General features: G+C 44.6%; 1 protein-coding gene across 3 annotated transcripts in view; it reads left to right on the forward strand.

Moving 5' to 3' along the window:
• Positions 1 to 1,003: 1,003 nt before the first annotated feature.
• LOC119401671 (ral GTPase-activating protein subunit beta) overlaps positions 1,004 to 24,302 on the forward strand; it is a 65,552-nt gene continuing 42,253 nt past the window's right edge. For 2 of the 3 annotated variants that reach the window (XM_037668595.2, XM_037668597.2), the window contains exons 1-9: positions 1,004 to 1,343; positions 2,915 to 3,119; positions 6,223 to 6,421; positions 8,664 to 8,828; positions 14,712 to 14,945; positions 16,420 to 16,677; positions 21,103 to 21,273; positions 22,271 to 22,552; positions 23,288 to 23,586. In XM_037668595.2, coding sequence (XP_037524523.1) covers positions 1,324 to 1,343; positions 2,915 to 3,119; positions 6,223 to 6,421; positions 8,664 to 8,828; positions 14,712 to 14,945; positions 16,420 to 16,677; positions 21,103 to 21,273; positions 22,271 to 22,552; positions 23,288 to 23,586 — 1,833 coding nt within the window. In that variant the 5' untranslated portion in view covers positions 1,004 to 1,323. The remainder of the gene's footprint in view (positions 1,344 to 2,914; positions 3,120 to 6,222; positions 6,422 to 8,663; positions 8,829 to 14,711; positions 14,946 to 16,419; positions 16,678 to 21,102; positions 21,274 to 22,270; positions 22,553 to 23,287; positions 23,587 to 24,302) is intronic. The other variant, XM_037668596.2, reaches the window with a different exon arrangement.

Consider the following 24,302-nt stretch of genomic DNA (forward strand, 5'->3'; position numbering starts at 1 on the left):
GTCTTTAGAATTGCGTATCTATATATTTTCTATTAAAGGAACACACCACCTAATACTTAGTGATGTTGCGCCTCAGATATGCGTAATATTTACCTTTTGTTCGACAACGTTCACAAGTATGAACAGCCGTACCAGTTCAAGATGGGTGGGCGGTAAGCAAGTGGTTCAACTTTGGCCGGGTTGCTGAATCGGGTGACAGACAGACAAACAGAAGACAGACAGACAGACCAAAATTTCTGCGTTTAAGTTCCCCAAGAAAGACTATCGTCTTTAAAAATGCTGGAGTGGAAGCTCTCGCATCACCTTACCGGCTAAAGTGAAGCCAGCACCTACGCACTCTACCTCAGAGAGAGAGAGAGAGAGAGAGAGAGAGAGAACAACTTTATTGGTTCGATCCGGCAAAACAGGGGAGGGGATAGGGATGGAAACTCTTGCGTGCCCGCTTAGACAAGCCCTCTACGGGTGGTGTTCGCTTAGAGATAAGTTGTTTCGCTCTGTTAGTGTAAACGCTAGGTCAATTCTAAAATAAGAGATCGTTGTTCAGACGAAAGTAACATATCTTGATCTCCAATAAAATTTTCCAGGACTTTGACCTTTCTTGTGGAAACCGGTAACATAAAGACATACATTGGACAGTACCTGTCCGGAAAAATTGGCCCTATTAAACTTGTAAGGCGTGAGAAGGAAACGCCCCCTTTTCTTCGCAGAACGGTAACGTTTTATTCTGCCCCTAATAAGATGGCGACCGCGGCCATCTGAAAGTGGGTGCGGCCTCAAACTTTGAACTACCTCCTTAGTACGGCTGCACTCTTGAGGCATAATTTCCACTGCAGCAATTCCTTTGAAATCTCTTTGTTTGGGTGCTTTTGAGCGCTACAGTAACGTCAGAACCGGCATGTTCGGAACAAGTTTATACGTCAAAAACGCCATCGACGCCATGCTCTCAAATTAAGTTTCAGTTTCGAAATATTTGTAATAGCATCATCATCAGTTGCTGAAGGAAAAACTCCCCGCAAGTTGTAGCGTGTCCCCAGCTGATCCCCGAAGCTAGAGAAAGAAAACTCGATCATATTATCGACAATTTCACGCGTAATCGCGAATACTGCCTTATAGCAGTACCGTCCGTCGTCATTCGTAAGCCAATTCTTCATAACTGTGCGGTGCGGGGAGTTGTGGAGTGTCTGACGCGCGAGTTTACCATCGGCACTCTGGGGAGGTGTGTCGCTTCGTCCAGCTTCAACATCTACACTGCCGATCTGACGGCTGCGGCAACGCTTTCACTGTCAAGTGCTATGCGTTAGCGAGACAGCACAAGCTCTTAAGATGGTTCGCCAGCGAGACAGGTGAGGTTTCTGTTGCTGGCACCCCGAAATTGAGCGACACCGCTTCGGAGCGCGTGGATCAGTCAGTCACCGACGCATACCAACGCTGACATCCTCCTCTTGTGCATGCGAATGCTTACCTCTGCTTATTGGTTTGATCGTTTTGTGATGCATCTTTTGCACTAAGAGAAGAAGTTCGGTACCTTACAGCAAACCGCCGTCGTGGCTTTGTGCGACATTACTTCGCTGAGACGTTGATACTGGCCTGAAGGAACCTGTAGTGTTCGGGGTAATGTAGAAGTCCTCGCTGCCTTGGCACCCCTGACGTCAATTAGTGTGATTATCAACGCGATGTCTGTATGCAAGAAAGTTCTCTATACCAAGAGCCATGCTAGATTATGTTAATGAGAAATTTCGAGCCAACATAGCGATCTACATGCACAACGCAGCTTCAGCAAACTTGGGATCTTTCGACATGCTCGTTGTAAGCAGGAAAATCCAGTTTCGTTAATTTTCTGAAGGTGCATCAAAGTACATCAGCTCTAGCGTAATTGCTGAATTGTCCACCTTGTCATACTCAAAACTAAATAAACCTGATATTACAGAAAGTCATGAGAGTAATATCGTAACTGCGATGACTCTCTCTCGTTAAGCACAATCGCATTCGATTGAGAAGAGTGGCAGTGAATCGCCCTTCTTTGCATCGTAGGATGGCAACTGCCTGGCGTATTTGCAACATTCTTGTTTGTACGTGTCACACAAGCGTTTATTCAGCCACATCACAATCGCTCCTGAAGGGCTGATTGTAGCAACAACTTAAATCTATGCGTTTTATCTTCAAGTAGAAAACAGCGCTACGAGACGGGACGTCCCGTCTCGTAGCGCTGTTTTCTACTTGAAGTCATGCACCAACCAGCCCAAATCCGTACCCTACTGCGTTTTATCTATCAACCACGTGAACACTAATTTCGTTGTATAAGGCAACTGGATGCGGTGTCATGAAGCACACCATCGAAGTGTTCAGTTCAATGTTTCGGTTGCAGACTATACAATATACATGCTCCTTAGAATTTTGAATTTGAACTATTAGCTTAACTTGCCACGGTAGTCTAGTGCTTACGGTGCTCAACTGCTGACGCGAATTTCATGGGATCGAATCCAAGCCGTGGCGACTGGATTTTCGATGGAGGCGAAAATGCTTGATGCCTGTGTACGTAGATTTAGGTACATGTTAAAGAACCCCAGGTGGTCGAATTTTATATCACGGTGGCTAAGGGGTAATTGTACGTAGTGGTCATGCAAAGTTTCGTCCAGACTGCTGATCACAATTGTTTACTTGGGGAAGTTAATTTTTATTTTTTGATTCAGTACTGCAGGCATAAGTGCTCGATTAGGAGCGGTATAGGAAGGTTACAAAAAACGGGACACCATTACACATGTACAAGTACTGGTTGTTGTATAAGCAAGAAACGCTGAAAGGGCAAAATACAATGTTCGAATCAGATTTGGATGTGGCCTGCTCAGGTACTCAGTGCTGTGACCAGGTACCGTGATGTTCTCGGGTACTCATGACTTACACTTTCCTCTCCAAGGATGTACTCCGAGTGGCTGGTGCTCCCCGTCACCGAAGATGCGAAGGAGCGCAGCACCAGCGTGCTCCAGAAGTTCCCGTGCGCGGCTGGCCGCAACGTGGTCGCCGCTGTCCTCCACTCGCTGGCTAGCAACCTGGGGATCAACATCGCCAAGTGCGAGCCCAGCACCTTGGTGTCTGACATCGAAGTCAACTGGTGCATGGAGGTAGGTGGCACCCATGCTATTCGACAGGCTTGTCAATGAGCAGTGCATACATTGTGCAGATTTTTTTTTCATCTTCATCCTCATGTTTATCTTTCATCTTATCTTGATCTTCTTCTTTAGGAGGTCCCGGTGTTACAAAACTGTCAGGGGGACCCCCTATTAGTAATTTTACAATGTAGTAATTAATACATTATGGCAACATAGCAATGGCAGACATCAGAATATACGAAGTTAATGAAACAAATAATGAAATACAAGAAAGGTGCTTACAATAGTTGAAGTTTCAGTCCAGTACAAGCAACTGAAATAAGTGAGTCAATAAAAATGTAGGAAACATAGGAATGACATGTCAATGAGCATGAGGTTAATGTAACAAATATTAAGAGACAAAAAATATGCTTACAGTATTTAAAGGCACACTAAAGGCAAATATCAAGTCGATGTTGATTGTTGAAATAACTGTCCAGAAACCTCTTAGTGCTACTTTTGTGCCAAGGAAGTGCTTATTTTGAAATAAAATCACGTTTTAGTGGTCCGCATCGTGTTAACGCACTTCAAATCAGCCGCCTAAAAGCGGTGTTTCTCACGTCACCGTTGCCGTGCCCAACGTTGCCCGCCTTTACTGCGCGGCGGCGTGCTCTGGCGGCGTGCGCCATTCGGGCATCCAGCAACATCACATGCATGTGGCATTTTGTCAAACTTTCTGTCAGAGCGACCTCCACGAGCACGCAAAACACACGCGGCAGTACACGATACCGAAACTACCACTGAGACGCGACTGCGTGAGCGAAGCAGGGTGCTGGGTGAAGCGCAGTTCGGCGAAAACGGAACCTTTGAACCACGCGCGCCTCTCCTCATGGCAACGCCAAAGAGGTTCTTTTTGCCATGAATCAAACAGGAATGAACAGGCAGCATTTTATTACGTCTCTTGATGCACGGAAGGTTCTTTTTTTTATTGCAGCTAGTTTGATTACGAGTGATTAATTGTAGTCGAACTCTCTCAAGCCATCGGGATCATTTCCAAAATGTGCCGCTAGCGGCGCTCATCGTGTCATACATTTAGCTTAATTTCTCGGTAAGTAGGGTGCTGCTGTTGATAATATTACCGTTTTAGACGTTGTCATACATTGAGCTTTCACTCTGACATAAATTGTTATTTGCCTTTAGTGTCCCTTTAAGTGACATATATACATTGTCAGGAATACAGACATTGCCAGAACGCATCACGAGTGCCCAGTATCATGAATAGCATATTATACGGAGACACATGTATACCAGGTTACATGTTTTAATTAGTACAATACTTATTAATGATCTCCTGTAGTAGCTGTTGCAATTATTTCATGACAGCTGGATTGCCATACGCTAAACTCACGTAAAGGCTGCACTCTCTCACCAGCTTGACAATGTGCAACACTTCTCTGGGTGCAGGCCATTTCAGTCCATATGCAGGACTAATTAGGTGATGTTAACTAATTAACAAAGCTCAGTTAATTAACTTTGTAATTACATGCCCAATACCCAGCCACTGTTGGTATACATTTCTAATTGTTTTGCTTCTTGCTATACTCTTGCATGGCCTGGTGTGCTTTATGTATATTTTATTTTTTTAGGCGTATACACCTCTTGTTGACATCGCAACCTGATCATTCATTGTGATGAGAAATTGTTGAACAAAGAATGTTGCTTGATCCAGCATTTCGACACTGAGACTTGTTGTGGAAAGAAGTGTTAAAATTTAAGAAGGCAGTTCACGAAGCATCGCTTGCTTCATCAGCACTCCATGCTTTTCCAGAAATGACAATTATTTCAATGCTCAATGCTCTTTCAGTGTTCATGATGTGTCGGTGAACTTTGGTTTTTTTTTGTGTTTGTTTGAGAAATTATGCTGTATAAGTTGAACTATCATTCTAATGCTACACTCAGTTACAACCTAAAAAAAAAAAATCACAACATATCCACGGAGTGAATGATGATGAGTGGGCGAAGCTGCGGAGGTTCATCGGTAAACCGTGAATCTTCCGTGAATTCTGCCCAGTACATCATCACCGACGTGAGATCGGGCGCGTTTATACTAAAAGTTCGATGAGTTATGACGACTTGCAGCTCACTTTAATTTTACATGTACGCTGTGAATTTTCATTGTTTAGAAAACCATTGCTTTAGAAAACATCTGGCGTCTTTCGTTAAGCAGCTGGCGTCTTTTCGTTTTGCTTTAGAAACATCTGGCGTTCTTTCGTTTTGCTTTTACAAAACATCTCCCGTCTTTCGTTGGTTTATTTCATCAATCAACGGCGTTTTGAACAAATTTTTTATTGTTTAATCACGCACAGGAGAAATCTCACCAGGCACTACCTTGGAGGTAAAGAATGGCTGCTAATGGGAATGAGAGACAGAAGAAGTCGGCTTTTAGCTAACGCTGCGTATTTTTTATTGTTCAACAACGCACAGGAGAAATCTCCCACCAGCACCACCTTGGAGGTCAAAGCGTAAGACTGGTTACGCACTACGACTACGAGGGACGAACGGGTGCCGCCTTAAGGAGCTTCGCCCCTAAAAAAATGCCAGCTCCGCCCACAGCCATCACTGTCTCTCCCACAAAGAACTTGCATAAATGCTCCAACCAATAGTGCTTACTTATTTTACATGACGTCAAGGACTTCTCAAGTGTTTCAGGTAGCTGACTTTACCCTACAGACACACACTCGTGTTGCTGGTTTTATGTCGGAAGCTTGAACGTCCTGGTAAATTTTGTCAAGAATTCTGACATCGCTGGTCAACCAAACGTAATGCTTTAGGTAGTAATGGTGAACCTTTAACTCTTTATATGCATAGTATTTACATTAGCCAAGAAAAAACGCTAATGGTTCTAGTGGAAACCAGCTAGCACGACTGTCTTTCACAGGTGACGGGCAGGCACACCGCAGTCCTATGGGCGGGGCTCACAGTTTTTCTTAGGTTTGTAAGCGAAAGTACCAGAAAGCCGCCCCGAAACAGAGCCTTTGGCAGTGCAGCGAGTCCAGACGGAAATTTTCTACAGTGTCTGTCGTTTTACTTACAGAATAACTAAATTAGAGCTAACGATCAAGTACTTTCCCCCTAGGTCATTTGCTTCGGGCTGCGGCTGCCACTCGCGGAGCACGAGGCCATCCGGGACTGTGTCCACGTCTACTGCGAGTGGATGCAGGCTCTGACGCAGCCGAAGCCGTGCGTTCCCAAGCCGGTCCAGGACGATGCCAACCAGTACTTCAGGAGGATGCTGCGCCACCTGTACAACCTCTTCGAGCCTCGCGAGGACAGCCGTGAGTTGCAAAAGCCTTAATTGCAATAGCAATTAGATCGTGGTGAAAGGAAATTGATTTATTCATTTATATACTTATTTCAACATACTGCAGCCTTGAAGGGCTATTGCAGGAGTGGTGTTCGCAAATAGAAAAATTGCAAAACAGCACAAGATGCGCTGAACACGAGGATCTGTGGTTTGTAACGTACAAAACGAATAAACATCTAACATGGCCGGGTGAAGCATTCCATAGTTCAATAGTGTGGACAAGATAACTGTGTTTATACGGATCAGTTCGGTGATGAATAGGAGACATATTAAGCTCATGCCTGGTGGAATTTTGGTTTAGCGGGTGTGATGTAGTTGCTTAGTGGAGGAAGTCACGGCGAATGAATCAGAGTATAAAGAAACTAAGGATTCATTATGATGACAAGAAGAGAGGCTAGTAAGTTGAAGACTATGAAGATGGGAACTAGGGGAAAAATGCATGTCATAGTGACAATATAGCGTTCTTCTGGACATATGCAATTTTTTCTGTGTCGGATATTGTGTGAGGGTTCCACATATGATGCGAGAGAGGGCGCAATGTCGTATCTTTTAAAGCTGGATAGGAATGCTTTGCCATATTTGTGGTCCAATTTTCCTTTTCATCTTTTCTTTTGCCCCATTTCTCAAACGTACACCACTTGGTCTCACCTATGTCGTGTTGATGTGTGGGGCAATGAAGCTTGCGTTGCTTTGTCTGTGCAATGTATTGTTAACATCAATGTTCTGTAAATGTGCAGTGTGCACAATCAGCATTCCACATGTCAGCTTCCTGCACTGCACAAATAGATGAACTGTGGGCTGTAAACAAGAGGAAATGCCACGTGCATTTTCTCGCTTGACTAGGGGACTACATACACCAGAGGTGCAGTTGCTGTGGCAACGTTAGTGTTTGGATCGAAAGTCTCCACTCTTTTCTTTTTAACAAAAACGACAGTTGTTCTTGGTAAAAGGCTCAAAAGAAAAGTTGCATTTGAATCTTGATAACCCATTTTATATGAGAAATGATCAGTTTTAACGCAATTGTAAAAAAATAAAGTGTATGATTACTAGTCGTGGTGGCCTAGTAGCTGTAGTGCTCGACTGCTGATCCGAAGGTTGTGTTATCGAGTCCTGGCCGCTGCGGCCGCATTTTCGATGGAGCCGAAAATGCTAGGGACCTGTTTACTTAGATTTAGGTGCACATTAAAGAACCCCAGGTGGTTGAAATTTTCAGAGCCCTCCACTACAGCTTCTTCATAATCATAGCGTTGTTTTGGGACATAAAACCTCAATAGTAATAATAAAAAGTGTATGATTAATATCTGTGTATAATGAACATAGATAATGATGACAACATTTTCGTTTTTAAAGGAGTCCTGACACAAAAATTTTCGCCTCACGTTTTTTTGCTGCAATGTGTTGCTGGGGGCCTGTTAGTCATAACACGGCACATCGTTTGCTGCAGCGCGCGACAGATAATTAATTACAAGCTCCTCATTACCGACACAGCCTCAGTTTCGGTTTGACAGAGCTCCAAAAACGACAAGCCGCTGGGTGCAACTATCACCACCTAGCGAGTGAAACGCTCGGTCACGTGGGCACACAGAACAGTGACGCATTTCCGCGCGGTCTGTCGTAGTCGGGCTCATTGTCGTCTGATGGCGACGATTTTCTTGCGGCGGGGATGGAAGGAATTTTCGACGTGGCGAATAACTTCAGGTTTGACCCGCTGGCGAGGAGCGGTTCGTCGGGAAGCGCGTCAAAACAGAAATGGCGGCTACGACGTCATCATAACTTGTACCAGCTGAAATGTTTACGTAGGGGAAGTAGGGGGGTCACCTCGGGTCACCTCCGAGGGTGTCAATGCACCAGGTGCGGCCTATAATGCTGGATCGCGCTTGCGAACTTCGAAATTCATATAAAATACCTTCCAAGCTTTATTCGCTGTCGATATCTTGCAGATGGTACACGCACGTACACGGGAATCGATCCAGCAGGCTATCTCGGCCGCGAAATTTTGTGTCAGTACCCCTTTAATGTGAGGCAGTTATAGTGTAGTTTGTTGATGATGAATATGTAGTGATGCAATTTCATCCTTTTCTTTTTAATGTAATTTTGAGGTTGTGGTGTCCTTTCTTTGTTCTAAAGCAAGGTGCGAAACTTTTGGTTTGGCACAAGAACTGTGGGTTATGGTCTCTTTGGAAAAGCATGCAGAACTGTGTCCATTCTTTCAGAGACGGACATGATCAGTCGCCAGGCTGTGCTCTGCCACCAGGTGCTGAGGAGGCTTCAGACGGTTGCCCAGGAGTCGACGAAGATCGAGAAAGAGACGTGGGACGAGATCCTTCGCTTTTTGCTGGCTGTCAACGATGTTCTATTGGCACCACCATCCAGAAAAGGTTTCTTGTCGTTAGTCATACGCTCAAGCCTCGTTATAACAAAGTCGCATCTGACACAAAAATGAGTTTGTTATATCCAGAAATTCGTTATAAACATATATTTGTAACACTGTAGTGACACGACTATTCTTCATTTACTTCTTTATAACCGATAATTCGTTATATTCGTGTTCATTATATCGAGGTTCGAATGGAGTACTTGCTGTTGGGGCAGTTGCGAGATGTTCAATAATAATAATAATAATAATAATAATAATAATAATAATAATAATAATAATAATAACAATAGATTTAGCGTCATAACCACAACCTCATAAAGGATGCATAAACAGGACTTGCGCTATAATTTCGATAGCAATTTATTTATTTATTTATTTTTACATACTGCAGCCCTGTTGGGGCAATTGCGGGAGTAGGGATCATACATCGCACATCAAGTGCAGACAAAAAGTCGCGACACGGCAATTCACGGACACCTCCTGGTAAAGCATTCCAGTGTCAAATTGCGTTTTAACGTGTCGATTCTGGTTTGAAATGTTAAAACAAATTCAGTTTGTGAGAGCTACGAGAACGGGAGGGATCAGCGAACTTAACATATTTGTCTAAGCAATTGATGCACAACAAGTTATTTAGAGAGTGCAGAAACTTTAAACATTCAGTGTCGTGACATATTGACGAAGGGGTAAGGTTCAGACTAGAAAGGATAGAGGGAAAGCAAAAAATATCTGTCATATCTACAGCATATAAAACAGACGGCTTTAGGCTGTACAGTGAATAATTTTTCTGAAAAGGGTTACATGCTGTAGACGTGTATTCAAGAATTGGCTGGATTAGCGTGTTATAAGTCAGTGGCTTAGTGTCCTGGGAAGCCACACAAAGTGTCCGTTGAAGATGGTTAAGCTTTTTTTACTGATTATTGCATATTGTTTCAATATGCTTGCTCCACGGGAGGTCTTGAGTGAAAAGGAGTCCCAGATGCTTATAGGGTGATTCCACGTAAGATCGAACAAACGATGGCTGGTCGACCTCTCAAATTTATTTCAAAATTTTATATATTATTGCCTGATGAGTGGAAAGAAGAGATCCGCAATTTGTTTTGCCGCCAAAAATTTTTTCGAACCACAGGAAATCAATAATGACGAAGAGGTGGAGTGGAGCGCTCATCCGCTCTGCTGTTTTGGCCAACTTTCGTTATGAATTGCACAAAATATATTAAAGTTACGTAGCTGAACTTTATTTACCTAAATATATGCATGTTTTTGCTTCTGCTCAGGTATTTTTAGTTTTTATGTGTAGTGTAGATGTTTTTATAAAAAACGTCAAAAATGGCCCAATCGGCAAAATTTTCTTTACTTTGAAGGTCTTTATCTCAAAAAAGCCTTGTAGGAGAGGTACGAAAATTTCGCATTACGTTCTTCGCATGCGTATCTACCAAACTGCCAAATCTTGTATTTATATAACTTTTCAGTAAAGAGATATGATCGGGCTAAGTTCAAGAAAACACCGAACAATGAAAACTTCTGACGACAATTAAAAAAAAAAAACCATTTTTTAAATTTCTTAAACTTTGTCCACTTATTCTCCTCCACATCAGCTTTCACAATCATTAAAAACATGTTGCATAATATCGTTGCACTAATAGTTACGGCCCCTCCAATGAGACCCTTAAACAAGGATGGGCAATTCCGACTTCTTGCCCAGCAAGTGTATAAAATGCAGGTAGGATTGAATTTCTTTTTATTAAAAGGTCAGCAGGTACCTAAAAAGGTGTCGCCGGCACTGAAGACGTTAATTTTGAAATTATTTGGTCACTGCAGCGGCCACGAGCGCGGAGCTACCGAGTAGGCGCGCGCGCACCCGAGATGCTCGTTGTAAGAGACGGCGCAGTGAGAGCTCGTTCTCGCGTCCTCAGACCGATTGAGTTCGAAACAGCAACACCTCTAGGGTGACTTGAACGCACGTGCACCGGTAGTCGCAGTGATCTGGTTAATTGCGTCGATTTCTTTTTCAGGGGGCATAAGAATGTCATCGTTAAACTGTGCGTTCCGTGAAGATCTTCCATTGCAGTGGTAGCAAAAGCACGCGTAGCACAAGTAGTCCGTCTCACTGACAGTCAGTGATTTTTCGGGCGTTAAACGTTCCTTCAAAGCATTTATGTCTAGGTCGGTTACTCTGCGAAATTTTGGCTTCTTTGCAATAATTAAAGTAGTACTGACACGATTTTGAGACATCGCAAAGGGGACATTTTTTGCTTCGTTGGTATGCAGTGTCCACGCTGTCCACACACTGGAGTCGGAGAACACGTATAAAATATTTTAATTTGACTTTGAAGTTTTCGTCGCTGAGCATTTGCAAGCCAGGCACACTGCAAGGACATTATCCCGACAAGTCAAAACAGTTCCTCCGAGTTCGCGAGTTCTGCGTCCTGCATGCAGCCTAAATCGTAGAAATCACTGTCAGGGTCACTGGACGACAGTTCATTCATCGTTGTCTATTGCACCACGAGCAGATGACGGATTTCCCGCTAGTACGTCGCGAATTTCTGTATCTCCGTGACGTCACACTGCTATGAAACGACACTGAGAAGCCACCCCCTCGATATCGAAACCGAAAGTGTCTTTTTAAGGTGGCGCTAATTAAAATATATAGGATGCATTCCCAGGCACCACAATAGTTGTTTTACGTTTCTCGACACCAGTATTTTTATTTATAGCAACAATCCGAAATTTTTTAAAATTCGTGTCAGTACTCCTTTAAGCTTCTTGTGCTTCGAAAGGTAGTCTCCACAATAGACTCATTCAGAGCTATACTTTCTCGTCATGAGACGCACAGGAGGAGTAGAGTAAGAGCAAAGCACAAGAACTATCCGCGCCGAATGAAGTGTGAACAGCGCACCGAACGCGTGGCCAGTTCACGCCGTCTGCTGCCGACATCTAATATAGACAAGCGCATCCGGTTACCGATAGTTTTGCTTTTCTTCCCTTTGACAATTCATATTTTGCTTTGCCACTGGAGCGCCACGTTCATGCTTTCCACTGATCGCAACTGGCGCACCGCAGTTTCTGTGGCAGCAGCGTGCGTGAAGCGAGCGCTCATATAGCTCCCTCATAGAGTTTTCATCTTGCTTCCATCTCCGCCGTGTTATCAGCGTCTAGCTGAGATGTGAACAGAGGGCGGATAGAATAGCGAAGGTCCAGTGCACGTGCGTTCAAGTCACCCGAGAGGTGTTGCTGTTTTGAACTCAATCGGTCTGAGGACGCGAGAACGAGCTCTCACTGCGCCGTCTCTTACAACGAGCATCTCGGGTGCGCGCGCGCCTACTCGGTAGCTCCGCGCTCGTGGCCGCTGCAGTGACCAAATAATTTCAAAATTAACGTCTTCAGTGCCGGCGACACCTTTTTAGGTACCTGCTGACCTTTTAATAAAAAGAAATTCAATCCTGCCTGCATTTTATACACTTGCTGGGCAAGAAGTCGGAATTTCCCATCCTTGTTTAAGGGTCTCATTGGAGGGGCCGTAACTATTAGTGCAACGACATTATGCAACATGTTTTTAATGATTGTGAAAGCTGATGTGGAGGAGAATAAGTGGACAAAGTTTAAGAAATTTAAAAAATGGGTTTTTTTTTTAATTGTCGTCAGAAGTTTTCATTGTTCGGTGTTTTCTTGAACTTAGCCCGATCATATCTCTTCACTGAAAAGTTATATAAATACAAGATTTGGCAGTTTGGTAGATACGCATGCGAAGAACGTAATGCGAAATTTTCGTACCTCTCCTACAAGGCTTTTTTGAGATAAAGACCTTCAAAGTAAAGAAAATTTTGCCGATTGGGCCATTTTTGACGTTTTTTATAAAAACATCTACACTACACATAAAAACTAAAAATACCTGAGCAGAAGCAAAAACATGCATATATTTAGGTAAATAAATTTCAGCTACCTAACTTTAATATATTTTGTGCAATTCATAACGAAAGTTGGCCAAAACAGCAGAGCGGATGAGCGCTCCACTCCACCTCTTCGTCATTATTGATTTCCTGTGGTTCGAAAAAATTTTTGGCGGCAAAACAAATTGCGGATCTCTTCTTTCCACTCATCAGGCAATAATATATAAAATTTTGAAATAAATTTGAGAGGTCGACCAGCCATCGTTTGTTCGATCTTACGTGGAATCACCCTATATTACCTTACCTTTAGTAGTAGTTAGTGTCCCCTAATTGCTATTGCAGTTAATGGGGACACTTCAAGTGAAAAGTGGGCATTCTTGTGTTTCACTGCACCCCACACAACGGCACACTGTAACTTAGGCAAAGCAGAAGGGTGGTTGCAGGTGGAGCTCCTCTACTGGTCAGCCAGGCCTGGAGCGGCCAGGCCATTGCTCCATGCAGCAACGGTTGTTAAAAGCAGTGCAGTGCGCATGCCCATCTTGCTAGTAATCTGCTTCGGTCCTAAAGCGAGATTGCTGGTTGCCATCTCGCTTCTGAGGTTGCCGTCTCTGCCAACAACCCCAGGTCCCTGCGGGCCTAGTGTTGTACCTCACGTTATCTCTGCATGTACAGAATTTTTTTCCTTATAATGGATGTCAGAGATGACGTGGGACCAGTCAAATGCCTATACAAGAGAAAGACTTGTGTAATTAAGGATTCCTTGTCTTCGCTTTATTGCAAGTGTTACAGTGTGTGACCTTAATGGTGCATTCAAACGACGGACCGAATCATCCGGATTTGTCGTGGACGCGTACGGCTAATCCGTGGATGATCCGCCCGCAGGCGCCTCCACACGACGGACGGTGTCCTAAGGGGGAACAGCACAAGTGAGCCGGATTACTCTTGACCGCAGCCTCTGCGCTCACCTGCGCCCACTGCCAGCAGACCGGTTTGAGAGTATTCCACAACATGGAGGCCGACAGAACGCAAAGCTCACCAAGCCTTGTTGAGCGTCGAGCATTGTCAAGGACTGTAATTTGTTTCGGTGAAAATGATGTTGTTGGCAAAATGGCTGGATGGGAAGAAAAATCTGCTTTACAGAGTGCTGCTGAAAACTGACATTGCTGCTATCACGCGTGAGACCCCGCCTACAAAGGGAGGATACAGTGATGTGTTGATATCGGCAGTTTTTTTTCTTTTGCGGATAACAGGTACTGACAGTGCACATTGCACTGTTGCACATTGTCTCTTTCTCTTGGTTCACATCTTGACCTTAAAATCAGTCTTCAAACACGGGCTGTGTTCTGAGACAACTGTGTTCGGCGACAGCGCCACTTTGCCTGCCACGGAATCCTGCGTGTGCGATGATAACGACAACTTACCCGCTACTCTTCAACGTGCCAACCAGCGCGCATTAAAAGCGATAGATATCTCAAAGGTGATCGTCTTAGAATACGACCCCAGAAATAAACTGAACTAAGCGCCAGCAAAGCTGCAATCAACTGCGAGGACAGCAGTACGGCTTGAGCAGAAGAAAAGTGTACTGGTTGCCAGCCTGTTTGTCCACTTAAAGCTGCAGCGGCGTTCTGCTGCCAGAATCCCGATGTGAAAAACAGGTTGGGATCATCCATCCGCGAACCACGCGGACCAGGCGTGGATGAGAAGAATCGCTGATGTGAGGTGACATGATGCTCCGTCCGCCCCTCCAAATTTGGATTCGGTCTGTCATCTGAATACACCATTATAGCGAAGTCATCTGTACAACGATGTATTCTTAAAGTCTTGAGGACGTCGTTATAATGGTGTTGGATTGTATTTTTTGGTCATGTGTGACATACTTACAACAAGCCTTGATCCTACTGGCAACTGGACCTGTGTATCCTCATATCTTTGTGGTTTTTATGGTACATCTGTGCGATGCTTGTAATGTCTGATTGTAACCGTGCTCACCATCGCAGATGACATGGGTAGCCACATGTGCGAGCGCATCCTGACGGCGCTGTTCGAGGTGTGGCTGCTGGCATGCAGCCGTTGTTTCCCGTCGCCTAACCTGTGGAAGACGTTCCGCGAGCTCTGCTGCACGTGGAGGCATCGCGGGGCACTCGTCGAGCAGTGGAACCGCATCAACCTTGTTCTGACAGCCGCCATGCTGCGCCTCATGTACGGACACCACTACCCGGAACTCAAACTGGGTGAGCTGTTTTGTCCTCAGTGTCTGCAGCGAAGTGTTTACCATCTGCACTTAGTTACTATACTCACTTATGACCTAAGAATAAATGTCAGCTCCGTCCCACTAACAATTTGCATAAATGGTCCATCCAGTAGCGCTTGCTCATTTTTATTGACATTAAACACTTTTTGAGTGCTTCAGACAGTTGACTTTCCCATACAGATGCAGGTTTGTGTCCCTGGTTTTAGGTAGGAAACTTGAACGTCCTGGTAAGATTTGTCAGGGATTCTGACATCGCTGCTCGGGCAGACATGAACCTTTAGCTCTTAGTATGCATGGTATTTACATTAGCCGAGAAAAAGTACTTACAGTTCCAGCGAAAACCAGCTAGCATGCGTGCTATGGTTCTGTGAATTTAGCCTACATATTTTCTTAAGTGGTAACCGAGTATAGTCGCGGAATTCGCCTAGTATAAGCAACAGAATTCAAATAAAGAAGGGTGTAAGGCAGGGAGGCACAATCTCCCCAATGCTATTCACTGCGTGCTTACAGGAGGTTTTCAGGGCCCTCGATTGGGAAGAGTTAGGGATACGAGTTAATAGAGAGTACCTTAGTAACCTGCAATTCGCTGATGACATTGCATTGATGAGTGACTCAGGGGACGAACTGCAACTCGTGATGATTACCGAATTGGACAAGGAAAGCAGAATGGTAGGTCTGAAAATTATTATGGAGAAAACGAAAGTAATGTGCAACAGTCTTGGAAGGGAAAAAGCACTTAGGCACTGGAAGTGGCAAAGGAATTCATCTACTTAGGACAGGTAGTGAGCACGGAGCCGAACCATGAGACTGAAGTAACTAGAAGAATGAGAATAGGGTGGAGCACATTCGGCAGGCACTCTCAAATCATGAATGGCAGTTTACCACTATCCAACAAGAGGAACGTATATAACAGTCGCATCTTACCGATACTCACCTACGGAGCATAAACCTGGAGGCTTACAAAGAGGGTTCAACTTAGGTTGAGGATGGTGCAGCGAGCAATGGAAAGGAAAACGATGGGTGTAAAATTAAGGGACAAGAAGAGAGCAGAGTGGGTCAATGAACAAACGTGTGTTAAGGGCATCTTAGTCGAAATCAAGAAGAAGGAACGGGCATGGATAGGGCATGTAGCGCGTAGGCAAGATAACCGCTGGTCATTAAGAGTAACTGACTGGATTCCAAGAGAAGGCGAACGCCCGAGCGGGAGACAAAAAGTTAGGTGGGCAGATGAGATTAAGAAGGTTGCGGGTATAACATGACCGCATTAAGCACAGGACCTGGTTGATTGGCGGAACATGGAAGAGGCCTTTGTCCTGCAGGGGGCGCTGTCAGGCTGATGATAGTCGTGGAGGCAGTGGGCTGCCATGCTTCAATCATCTGCACGGGGCCTCTTCGGCCTTCTCAAGATGCGTCCGACTTTAGTTCCCTCAGGTATGTCTGTGGCCGTTATGCAGAAGACGAGGCGGTGAGTCTCGCCGCGGAGCTGAGCGGCGAGCAGCTGGCCCAGGCATGGTACCGCTTCCTACACGTGTTGGGCAACCCTGTGGACCTGTGCCGTCCCGAGCTTGTGAGCCAGACGCCCGGTTTCTACAGCCTTTTGGAGGCCAGCGACTCCATCGTCGACCCGTTCCAGAACCCGTGCCTGGCTGCGCTGCCGCACATCTTCCACAGGGCCATGATGGGCATTGCCACCCTCGTCGATGCTACCCTGGGTACGGATGTGCCATTTTGCAAGCCTATACCGTACTGCAGAATGTGGAATACGAAAGTCAAAATTTGATTTAACGAAGTGATGACTGCGCTCGAGTTATTTCATTAAATGAGGAACTTCATAAAATTGAGGAGGGAATAGTATTTCGGTCCTTCAATATCTAAAATTGTAGTGTAGTGACACCCCAAAGCTGCCCCTGTACTTTATTTGCCACTTAAACACGCGTGCACGTTTCATATAAAGTCTCCCGTATCCAGGCGATACAGGCGAGGTAAACGTGTCACGCGACGTTACGGCAAGCTGCTGCTATGCAAATACGGGGGAACACACGCAGTGATTGTGCGAGCAGGCAGAGCAGGAAAGTTGTGAGGAGATGATCAGTGCCATCTGTCGCATAAAACATTAACCCATTGATACGCTTTGTACACAATTGTGTACCCCACTTGTTTTTACAAGTTATGTCGACTAGTGGCTAAGAAAGGGCAAGATTCATTGAGTTTTGGATGAATTGCACCTCCTGCCTAATAAATGGGTCTTCATTTAACTTCATTTTGCTGAGTACTGTTGCATATTATCATTTTGCTGAAGGCACTACCATTTTCGTCGAGTCGTTTGACGTGCCACTTTTTGCAAGCCACGTCAAAAGCATAATTTTTCTTTGCTTGAAATGAACATAACTGAAAACAAGTTTGCACTCTATTTCTAGCTTGAGATTTGATTCTATTTATGCAAAAACAGAACATGAATGACTTCAGGATAAATACAGTGAAACCTCGGTGATACGAATGTCACGGGACCACCAAAAATATTCGTATCATCCCAAATTCGTATCACCAGAAAGCAACAGAAAATTAGCATGCGACAAAAGAAAGCTGGCGTACATTTTCATTTATTGTTTTTCAGGGCCGCAGCAACGTCAGGAAGAACTCTGCATGATTGTCAGTTAAGTTTTTAGATGTCGGCAATCATACCAGCACTCGTAATTATACGGCCTGTACGCGCGTATTTAATTAATGAACCAGGAGCGTTGCGACCCGCGACAGCAGTAGGCCTTTCCAAATTTTAGTATGCTTTTTTGCATCACACTGGAGTACTGCAGCGAAAGTAACAAAAGAAGCGCTTTGACGCGATGGATCAAGTCCACAACGTTACAGAACCACGCTTCTGTGTTATGATTTTATTATCGCGGAGGTGTTGCGTATGTTTTTTCGGTGATTTACGGCCGTGCCTGCACAAGTGCGACCTCAACGGTCGCGCATGTTGACGTTGTGAGGCCTGACTCCTTCGCCAAGACCGTCTTCGCCATCTTTCGGTCCTCGTCCACCTTTCATACATGTCTGATGCACGAGGCAGGCACGTGTAAACACAGTACAACGACAGCAGCACGCGTCGACGCGTTAGAAAAAAAAAAAAACATGGCGCCAGTGCCTGTAATCTAAACGCGAAGGCACAAGGAGGCACATAAGAGCCTGTAAGATTTGCGCACAAAATCTCGGAGGCCGTGAAGCGCCTCTAAAGGTTTATTCTGACCGTAAGAAGAGTTTTTCTTACACAGTGATTCTGACAATTTGGCGGTGGGGCGCGCATGCCCACGCTTGCGTTCCCGCGCTCGCACGTGCTCGGCGCGTCTTCCGCGACAGCGCGGACAGCACGTCTTCGTACCTGGGCGGTAGCGTACGTTCGTATCAAACGTCGCTGGGTAAAAATCGGTTCGTAACAACCGTACTTCATTACATTGCAGGCCAATGGGCCTTGGCCGGGACCAACGAAAAATTCGTATCACCCCGAAATTCGTATGAGCCGTGATCGTATCACCGAGGTTTCACTGTAGATATTTAGTTCAAATTTAATTAAAAATACTTACCATAAAAAACATAGATCAACTTAGTATTAGGACGAAATTTTGTTGCAATAGAATATGGAGTGCCTTGAAATAGTGCTGTGTCAATTTAACGCAATTACAGACAGTTCTTCATAGGTGGCGTCTGAAGGGGTAAATAACAAAAGCACACACTGTGTTCCTTTAGGAGCATTTACAGGAACAAGAAACCACTGACACCTTTAGGGCCATTTGCTATGAAAAGGCACTGCCCACTGTTAGGCCCATTGTTCCGTGCATGGGTGCAGTGTGCAGCCTTGTGAAAATAAAACTAAGGTTGTTACCAGGGCATCTAGATGTTTAAGGCGATGGCGCTGCAGCACCTGCCTGAAGAAAAACCCGTCTTTGTGAAAATTAGAAAGAAATCACTGCACTACTTCCTCATTTGTTTACAAAAAGCTTCGTTAAATGGGGTTTTATGCCATGATAACTTCGTTAATTCGAGTTCACGACAATATTGAACTCTGTTGTTACCTGCCGGGGAATGGAAATTTCTTTTTTTTAGGTCGGAAAATTTGTAAAATTGGGTTTCATTAGATCGAGTTTTAACTGTATTTCGCTTGCTTCGTGTCATCATGCTTCGCATCGCTGGCGCTGCCCGTGTGGATGGCCCTGGCGTATTTCGAAATGGCCACTCGGGGAGGGCCAACACGGAATAGTGATTCTGTATCCCATAGTATGGTATAGGCCTGTTGTTAACGACTGCTAGCATCATCTTTTGATATTATGACCATCAAATTGCCACCTTCATCACTATGATTGTCGTGATTATTATTGCTGTATCATTGTAATAAGAAGTGTTATTGCCACAGTGCCTTATTTTCATAAACATCACCGCACGCATGTGCTGTTCAGGCCTATTAGCCTGTAGCAGTCTTCCTTTCTGGCTCGTACCTGGCTCATAATCACCTTATTTGATGGCTGTCATGAGCACCCGAAACTAGCAGCACTGCGAGCATTTCCTTTTGTGTGGCCTTGTACAATGCCTTGTAAAAATTATGGAATAGTGTTAGTACATGGTCGAATAGTTGCTGTTCCAAAAAGAAATTTCCAATTGTACATGGTTGAGAATTCTTATATATATAATTAAAGGGACACTAAAGTGAAATATTAAGTCAGTTTAGTATAAGGTAATAAGGTATTCTTTCAGAACTCTATTGTCATTAATTTCATCATCATAGGGTAATTATTAGGAGAAGAGAAATTGAAGTTCAAATTTCATTTCTGAATTTCGTTATTACGAGAAGAGAAATTGAAGTTCAAATTTCGAAACTTAAGCGTGTGAATGCCACCGTGACATCACGAATTTCAACGTTCTTTTGCATATTTGCGCCACATTTGTTCAACGAAATTTTCTGAAATTTCGTATGTTAAGACTTTGGATCTGTTAAAACACAGTGCAAGCAATTTTTACCAAAAAACAATTATGCAGACACTAGTAAACTCCATCAAAATCTACAACGTCCCAGCGAGCTGGTGCAGGAACTTCAGGGTGGTGTCACCGCCTATATTTTATTTTTGTACGTTTCCTCACTTACCAAGTGTCTTCTCGCAGTAAGAGTGGTGCTTTCGGTACTGTGAAATTCTAGTTTACTAGTACAAGGACAGACGTTAAACCCCATCAATTATTATTACTAGTACAAAGAAAATCATTTTTCTCTTAGTGTTCCTTTAACTCTTTCAGTGCTGTTTTTTTTTTTTTGGCACTGCTCCACACTCCCTGTGGGTTTTTTTGTTTTGCATGTTATGTGGAATTTTTGTGTTATCAATGCTGTTCTTCAGGACGTGTAAACAAAAACATTCTTATTGGGGATTACCTCATCAAATAAAAAGTAGCACACACAAATTGACGATTATGAGAAAACTACAAACAGTGAATTAATTATCGAAATCATATAATTAGCCATTAATTCCTAGTGGCTGAGCCACTAATTATCCATTTAATTTGGAGTCCAAATTCATCAAGAGCTCCTCAAATTTCTTCGTCTGTCAAATAGCGTGCGCACATGGCACGCTGACTCGCCATGGCTGCGCCGCTGAGACACTGGTAAAGAGATGAGAGCTGACACTGATGTGGATGACGCACTCATCTGTTGTCAAAAAGTTCACTACAAGTTATATTTGTTTACACTGAAATCTCATTATAACAAAGTCGCATTTGACATGAAAATAACTTCGCTATATCCGAAAATTCGTTATAAGCATACATTCGAACCACTGTAGCTATTACCAAGGCTATTCTTCACTTACTTCGTTATAACCGATAATTCGTTATATCCGTGTTCGTTATATCGACGTTTGAGTATATGTTCCCTCCATAGACAGCAGGACACGCCCGCATTATCTTTTTTTTTTACAAGTGTTGTCTCGCGAGTGGCAGGGAGTGATTTAAAAAGGCAAAACTAGTACACTCGGGACTTGGCACGGTTTATGCATGTGTCGTCGCCTGAGTTATCGCGGGATTGGGAGTAAAGGGGTTAAGAGAGCGCGTTATCGCAACAGTACTGCGTCTTTAAAACTGTCATTCCTGTAATTTTGTTCCACCAGGCATAAGCCCCGTTGCGGCGGAAGAGGACCACCAGAAGCTGACGTCCCACAGCAGTTCCTCTTCTGTGGGAAGCGGGTCGGTGACTTCGAACACCGGTTCGGGAACAACCACGACACCTCCACACCAGAGGAGGGGGGCCACACGTATGACCGCCATCTCGAACTTGAAAGGTGTGTGGTTTGTGATTAGACAGTGTAATAAAATGTAGAAGCTCAAAAATCTGAGTCATTTGACGGCCAATGCATAGGCTTTCTCTAGCAATAACCGCTATAGTCAGTGGCGACCTAAGTATTGTAGTGCAGGTATCACTGTCCAAGCCAAAGATAACTTGAAATTTAATGCACTTTTCTATGCTTAAGATAATTTTTCTGCACATTTATCTTTGTGTACCTTGTTTTAGGTTGGAAATATAAGCATCCTCGCAAATTCTGTGAGAGATCCTGTTATCGGTACTCACTCAAGGATAACATTTGAGATGGAAGTGACAAACATTCACTGTCTGATAGGCCTAGCATTTTTGTGAGCAGACAAAAGGCACCTAGGCTTGAAGTAGACTAGGGCTGTCAGCTTGCACAACATTTTTATGGAGGTTCAGGGCAGGCACGCCACAGTTTTGTATGAGATTGTACTGAAGTTGTACATTGTCACAGAGTATAGGATCATTATTTTCGTACGCATTTATTCTTGTATCGTTGGCACTGTTTGATGCCTCTGATACGAACGCCTACTTTGTCAACAAAGCCCTCGATACATCGAAGGTATATACTACAGTTGAACCCCTTTATAAGTCATGTACTGGGGAGCATTTCTCGTCCCTTATATGAGGTGTCTCTTATAAGCAGTATAGTACCACATTCTCATTATCTGATCAACCCTTATTTTGATGTGGACACACTGGTGTCTCTTATACCCAATTGTCCCTTACATAAGGGCCTCTTATAAAGGGGTATACACTCAAACCTCGTTATAACAAAGTCACACCTGCCACGAAAATAACTTCGTTATATCCGAAAATTCGTTATAAACATTTATTTTTAACACCGTGTCTATGACAAGACTATTCTTCATTTACTTTGTTATAACCGATAATTTGGTATATCCATGTTCGTTATATCGAGGTTAGAATGCAACTGTACTTCTGCAGCAACGTTGACGGTTTTCTTCTAGCAGGCATGTCCAAGCCGGGCGTGTTTTCTAACATCCGCGCGAGCACATCATCAGCGTTGGCACCGGCGGCAACAACGGGAGCGTCACTCGCCGCGGCTCCGCTGGTTCCGCCGCCGACGCCCCCAGCCACTGCTGCGCCCCAGCAGCTAAGGCCAACGCCCGCTCCAATGCGGCCGCGCTGCAACTCGGTGCTGCACCTGTACGGTGCGTGGCTGTTCGAGGCTGCACTCGTGGGGTCTGAACTGGACGCCCAAGGCAGTTCGGGTCTTGCTCAAACTGATGGTGAGGAGACCTGGTGGACCTAACCTACCCTAACCTAATCCAATCCAACCGATACCGGTAACCCATCCTGACCTAACCTTACCGTACCCATTCAAAGGCCAACTGTGATGAAATGGTGCACTGTGTAAATAATGTAGCTTTAGATAATGCAGATATACAGGGTTTTTAGAAGTTAAGCTACAAGTACTGTATGCTAGCCCAATTACAGTGGATGAAAAAAAGTTACGCATTTATGCATTCACCTAGGATGACTCAAAGGCAAAAGCCATCTTCCTGTTCTTTTTCTTATTAATCGATTGTATTGATATACACCATCCCCAGCCCCCTCTTGAAAACTGTCTACACCTAACGTGATTTTGCACTGCCTCTGAGATTAGCTCACCTTTGACAAAGCGACGATGTCATGTGATGGCGCCATCATGTGACATCACGTTATGGGATATCATAATGACGTCACAAGTGTTAGTTATCTGTGACATCATGATGATGTCAACACATGAGGACGATTTTTTGCATCAGTTCGTGTTGAGGCTGATGGTCACTTTTGTGTCTCATCTGAGGTTTTTGCCGTAATAAAGATACTGACAGTACGGCAACAGCCATCTGAAATTGATGCGTTGACTGCCTATTCATTAGGAATTGCGGGGGCCAACACATAAATCACACACAGGAAAAGAATTATAGAAAAGGAAGGTTATAACCGCGGGATTTGCTTCACGCTGCCCGCACGTGCAGGCGCCGAGAGCAGCATGCACTCCCGTTCGGGATCACTGCTCGAGTCCGGCGGAAGCGGGAGCGGCAGCACTCGCAGTGCCGCATCTGCCTCGGGAGGCGGCTCGGCATCCTTTCCGGGTGTGCCTGAGGCCATTGAGATCCCACCATGCCTCAGTGTCGAGAGCTTCGAGGCCGGCCAGGCCGAGGCCGTGGGCACGCTCTGCCGCCTGTTTTGTTCCAAGCGTACAGGCGAGGAGATACTGCCCGTCTACTTCTCCCGGTTCTACCTCGCCCTGCAACACTGCCTCGGCAGCATCGAGGTGCGTGTTAGCTTCTTTACAGTAAAGCTGTCTTGACCTACCTTGTGCCTTCATCGTCGTTGTCGTCGTCGTCGTCGTCGTAGTAGTAGTAGTAGTAGTAGTAGTAGTAGTAGTAGTAGTAGTAGTAGTAGTAGTAGTAGTAGTAGTAGTAGTAGTAGTAGCAGTAGCAGCAGCAGTAGCAGCAGCAGCAGCAGCAGTAGCAGCAGCAGCAGCAGCAGCAGCAGCAGCAGCAGCAGCAGTAGTAGTAGTAGTAGTAGTAGCAGCTTGAAAGAATGTGAGCTTGGGCATGTTGGTATTTCATCTTAACACCTATAGCGCACAGAAGGGACAGGACACAGAGTTAGTGCTGTGTCCGCGTCGTGCCTCTGTGTCTTGTCCCTTCTGTGTGCTATAGGTGTTAAGTAGTAGTAGGCATCAAACAGGTCACGTGACCAGAGGGGAGTGAGTGAAATGATGATGATGATACTAAATAATGTTGATGATGATAATGCTGCTTGCATTCCTATGCAGCCGTGATAGGTAATACGTGTTTTGGGTCTGTGGGCGAGAGGATAGTACCATGGCCGCACTGGAATGCTACCATTGTGTTCCAACACAGCCGTGTTGTCGCACGGGATCGAGATGGCTAAATCTGAAAAACAAAGTAACAACAAAGAAATCCTTAGTGAAAACTTTGCCAAAACTTAGGGGCATAGTATAATGCCTGATGAAAGGGG

Source organism: Rhipicephalus sanguineus, chromosome 8 (assembly GCF_013339695.2).
Source record: "Rhipicephalus sanguineus isolate Rsan-2018 chromosome 8, BIME_Rsan_1.4, whole genome shotgun sequence".
In the NCBI taxonomy this organism is placed as follows: Eukaryota; Metazoa; Arthropoda; class Arachnida; order Ixodida; family Ixodidae; genus Rhipicephalus; species Rhipicephalus sanguineus.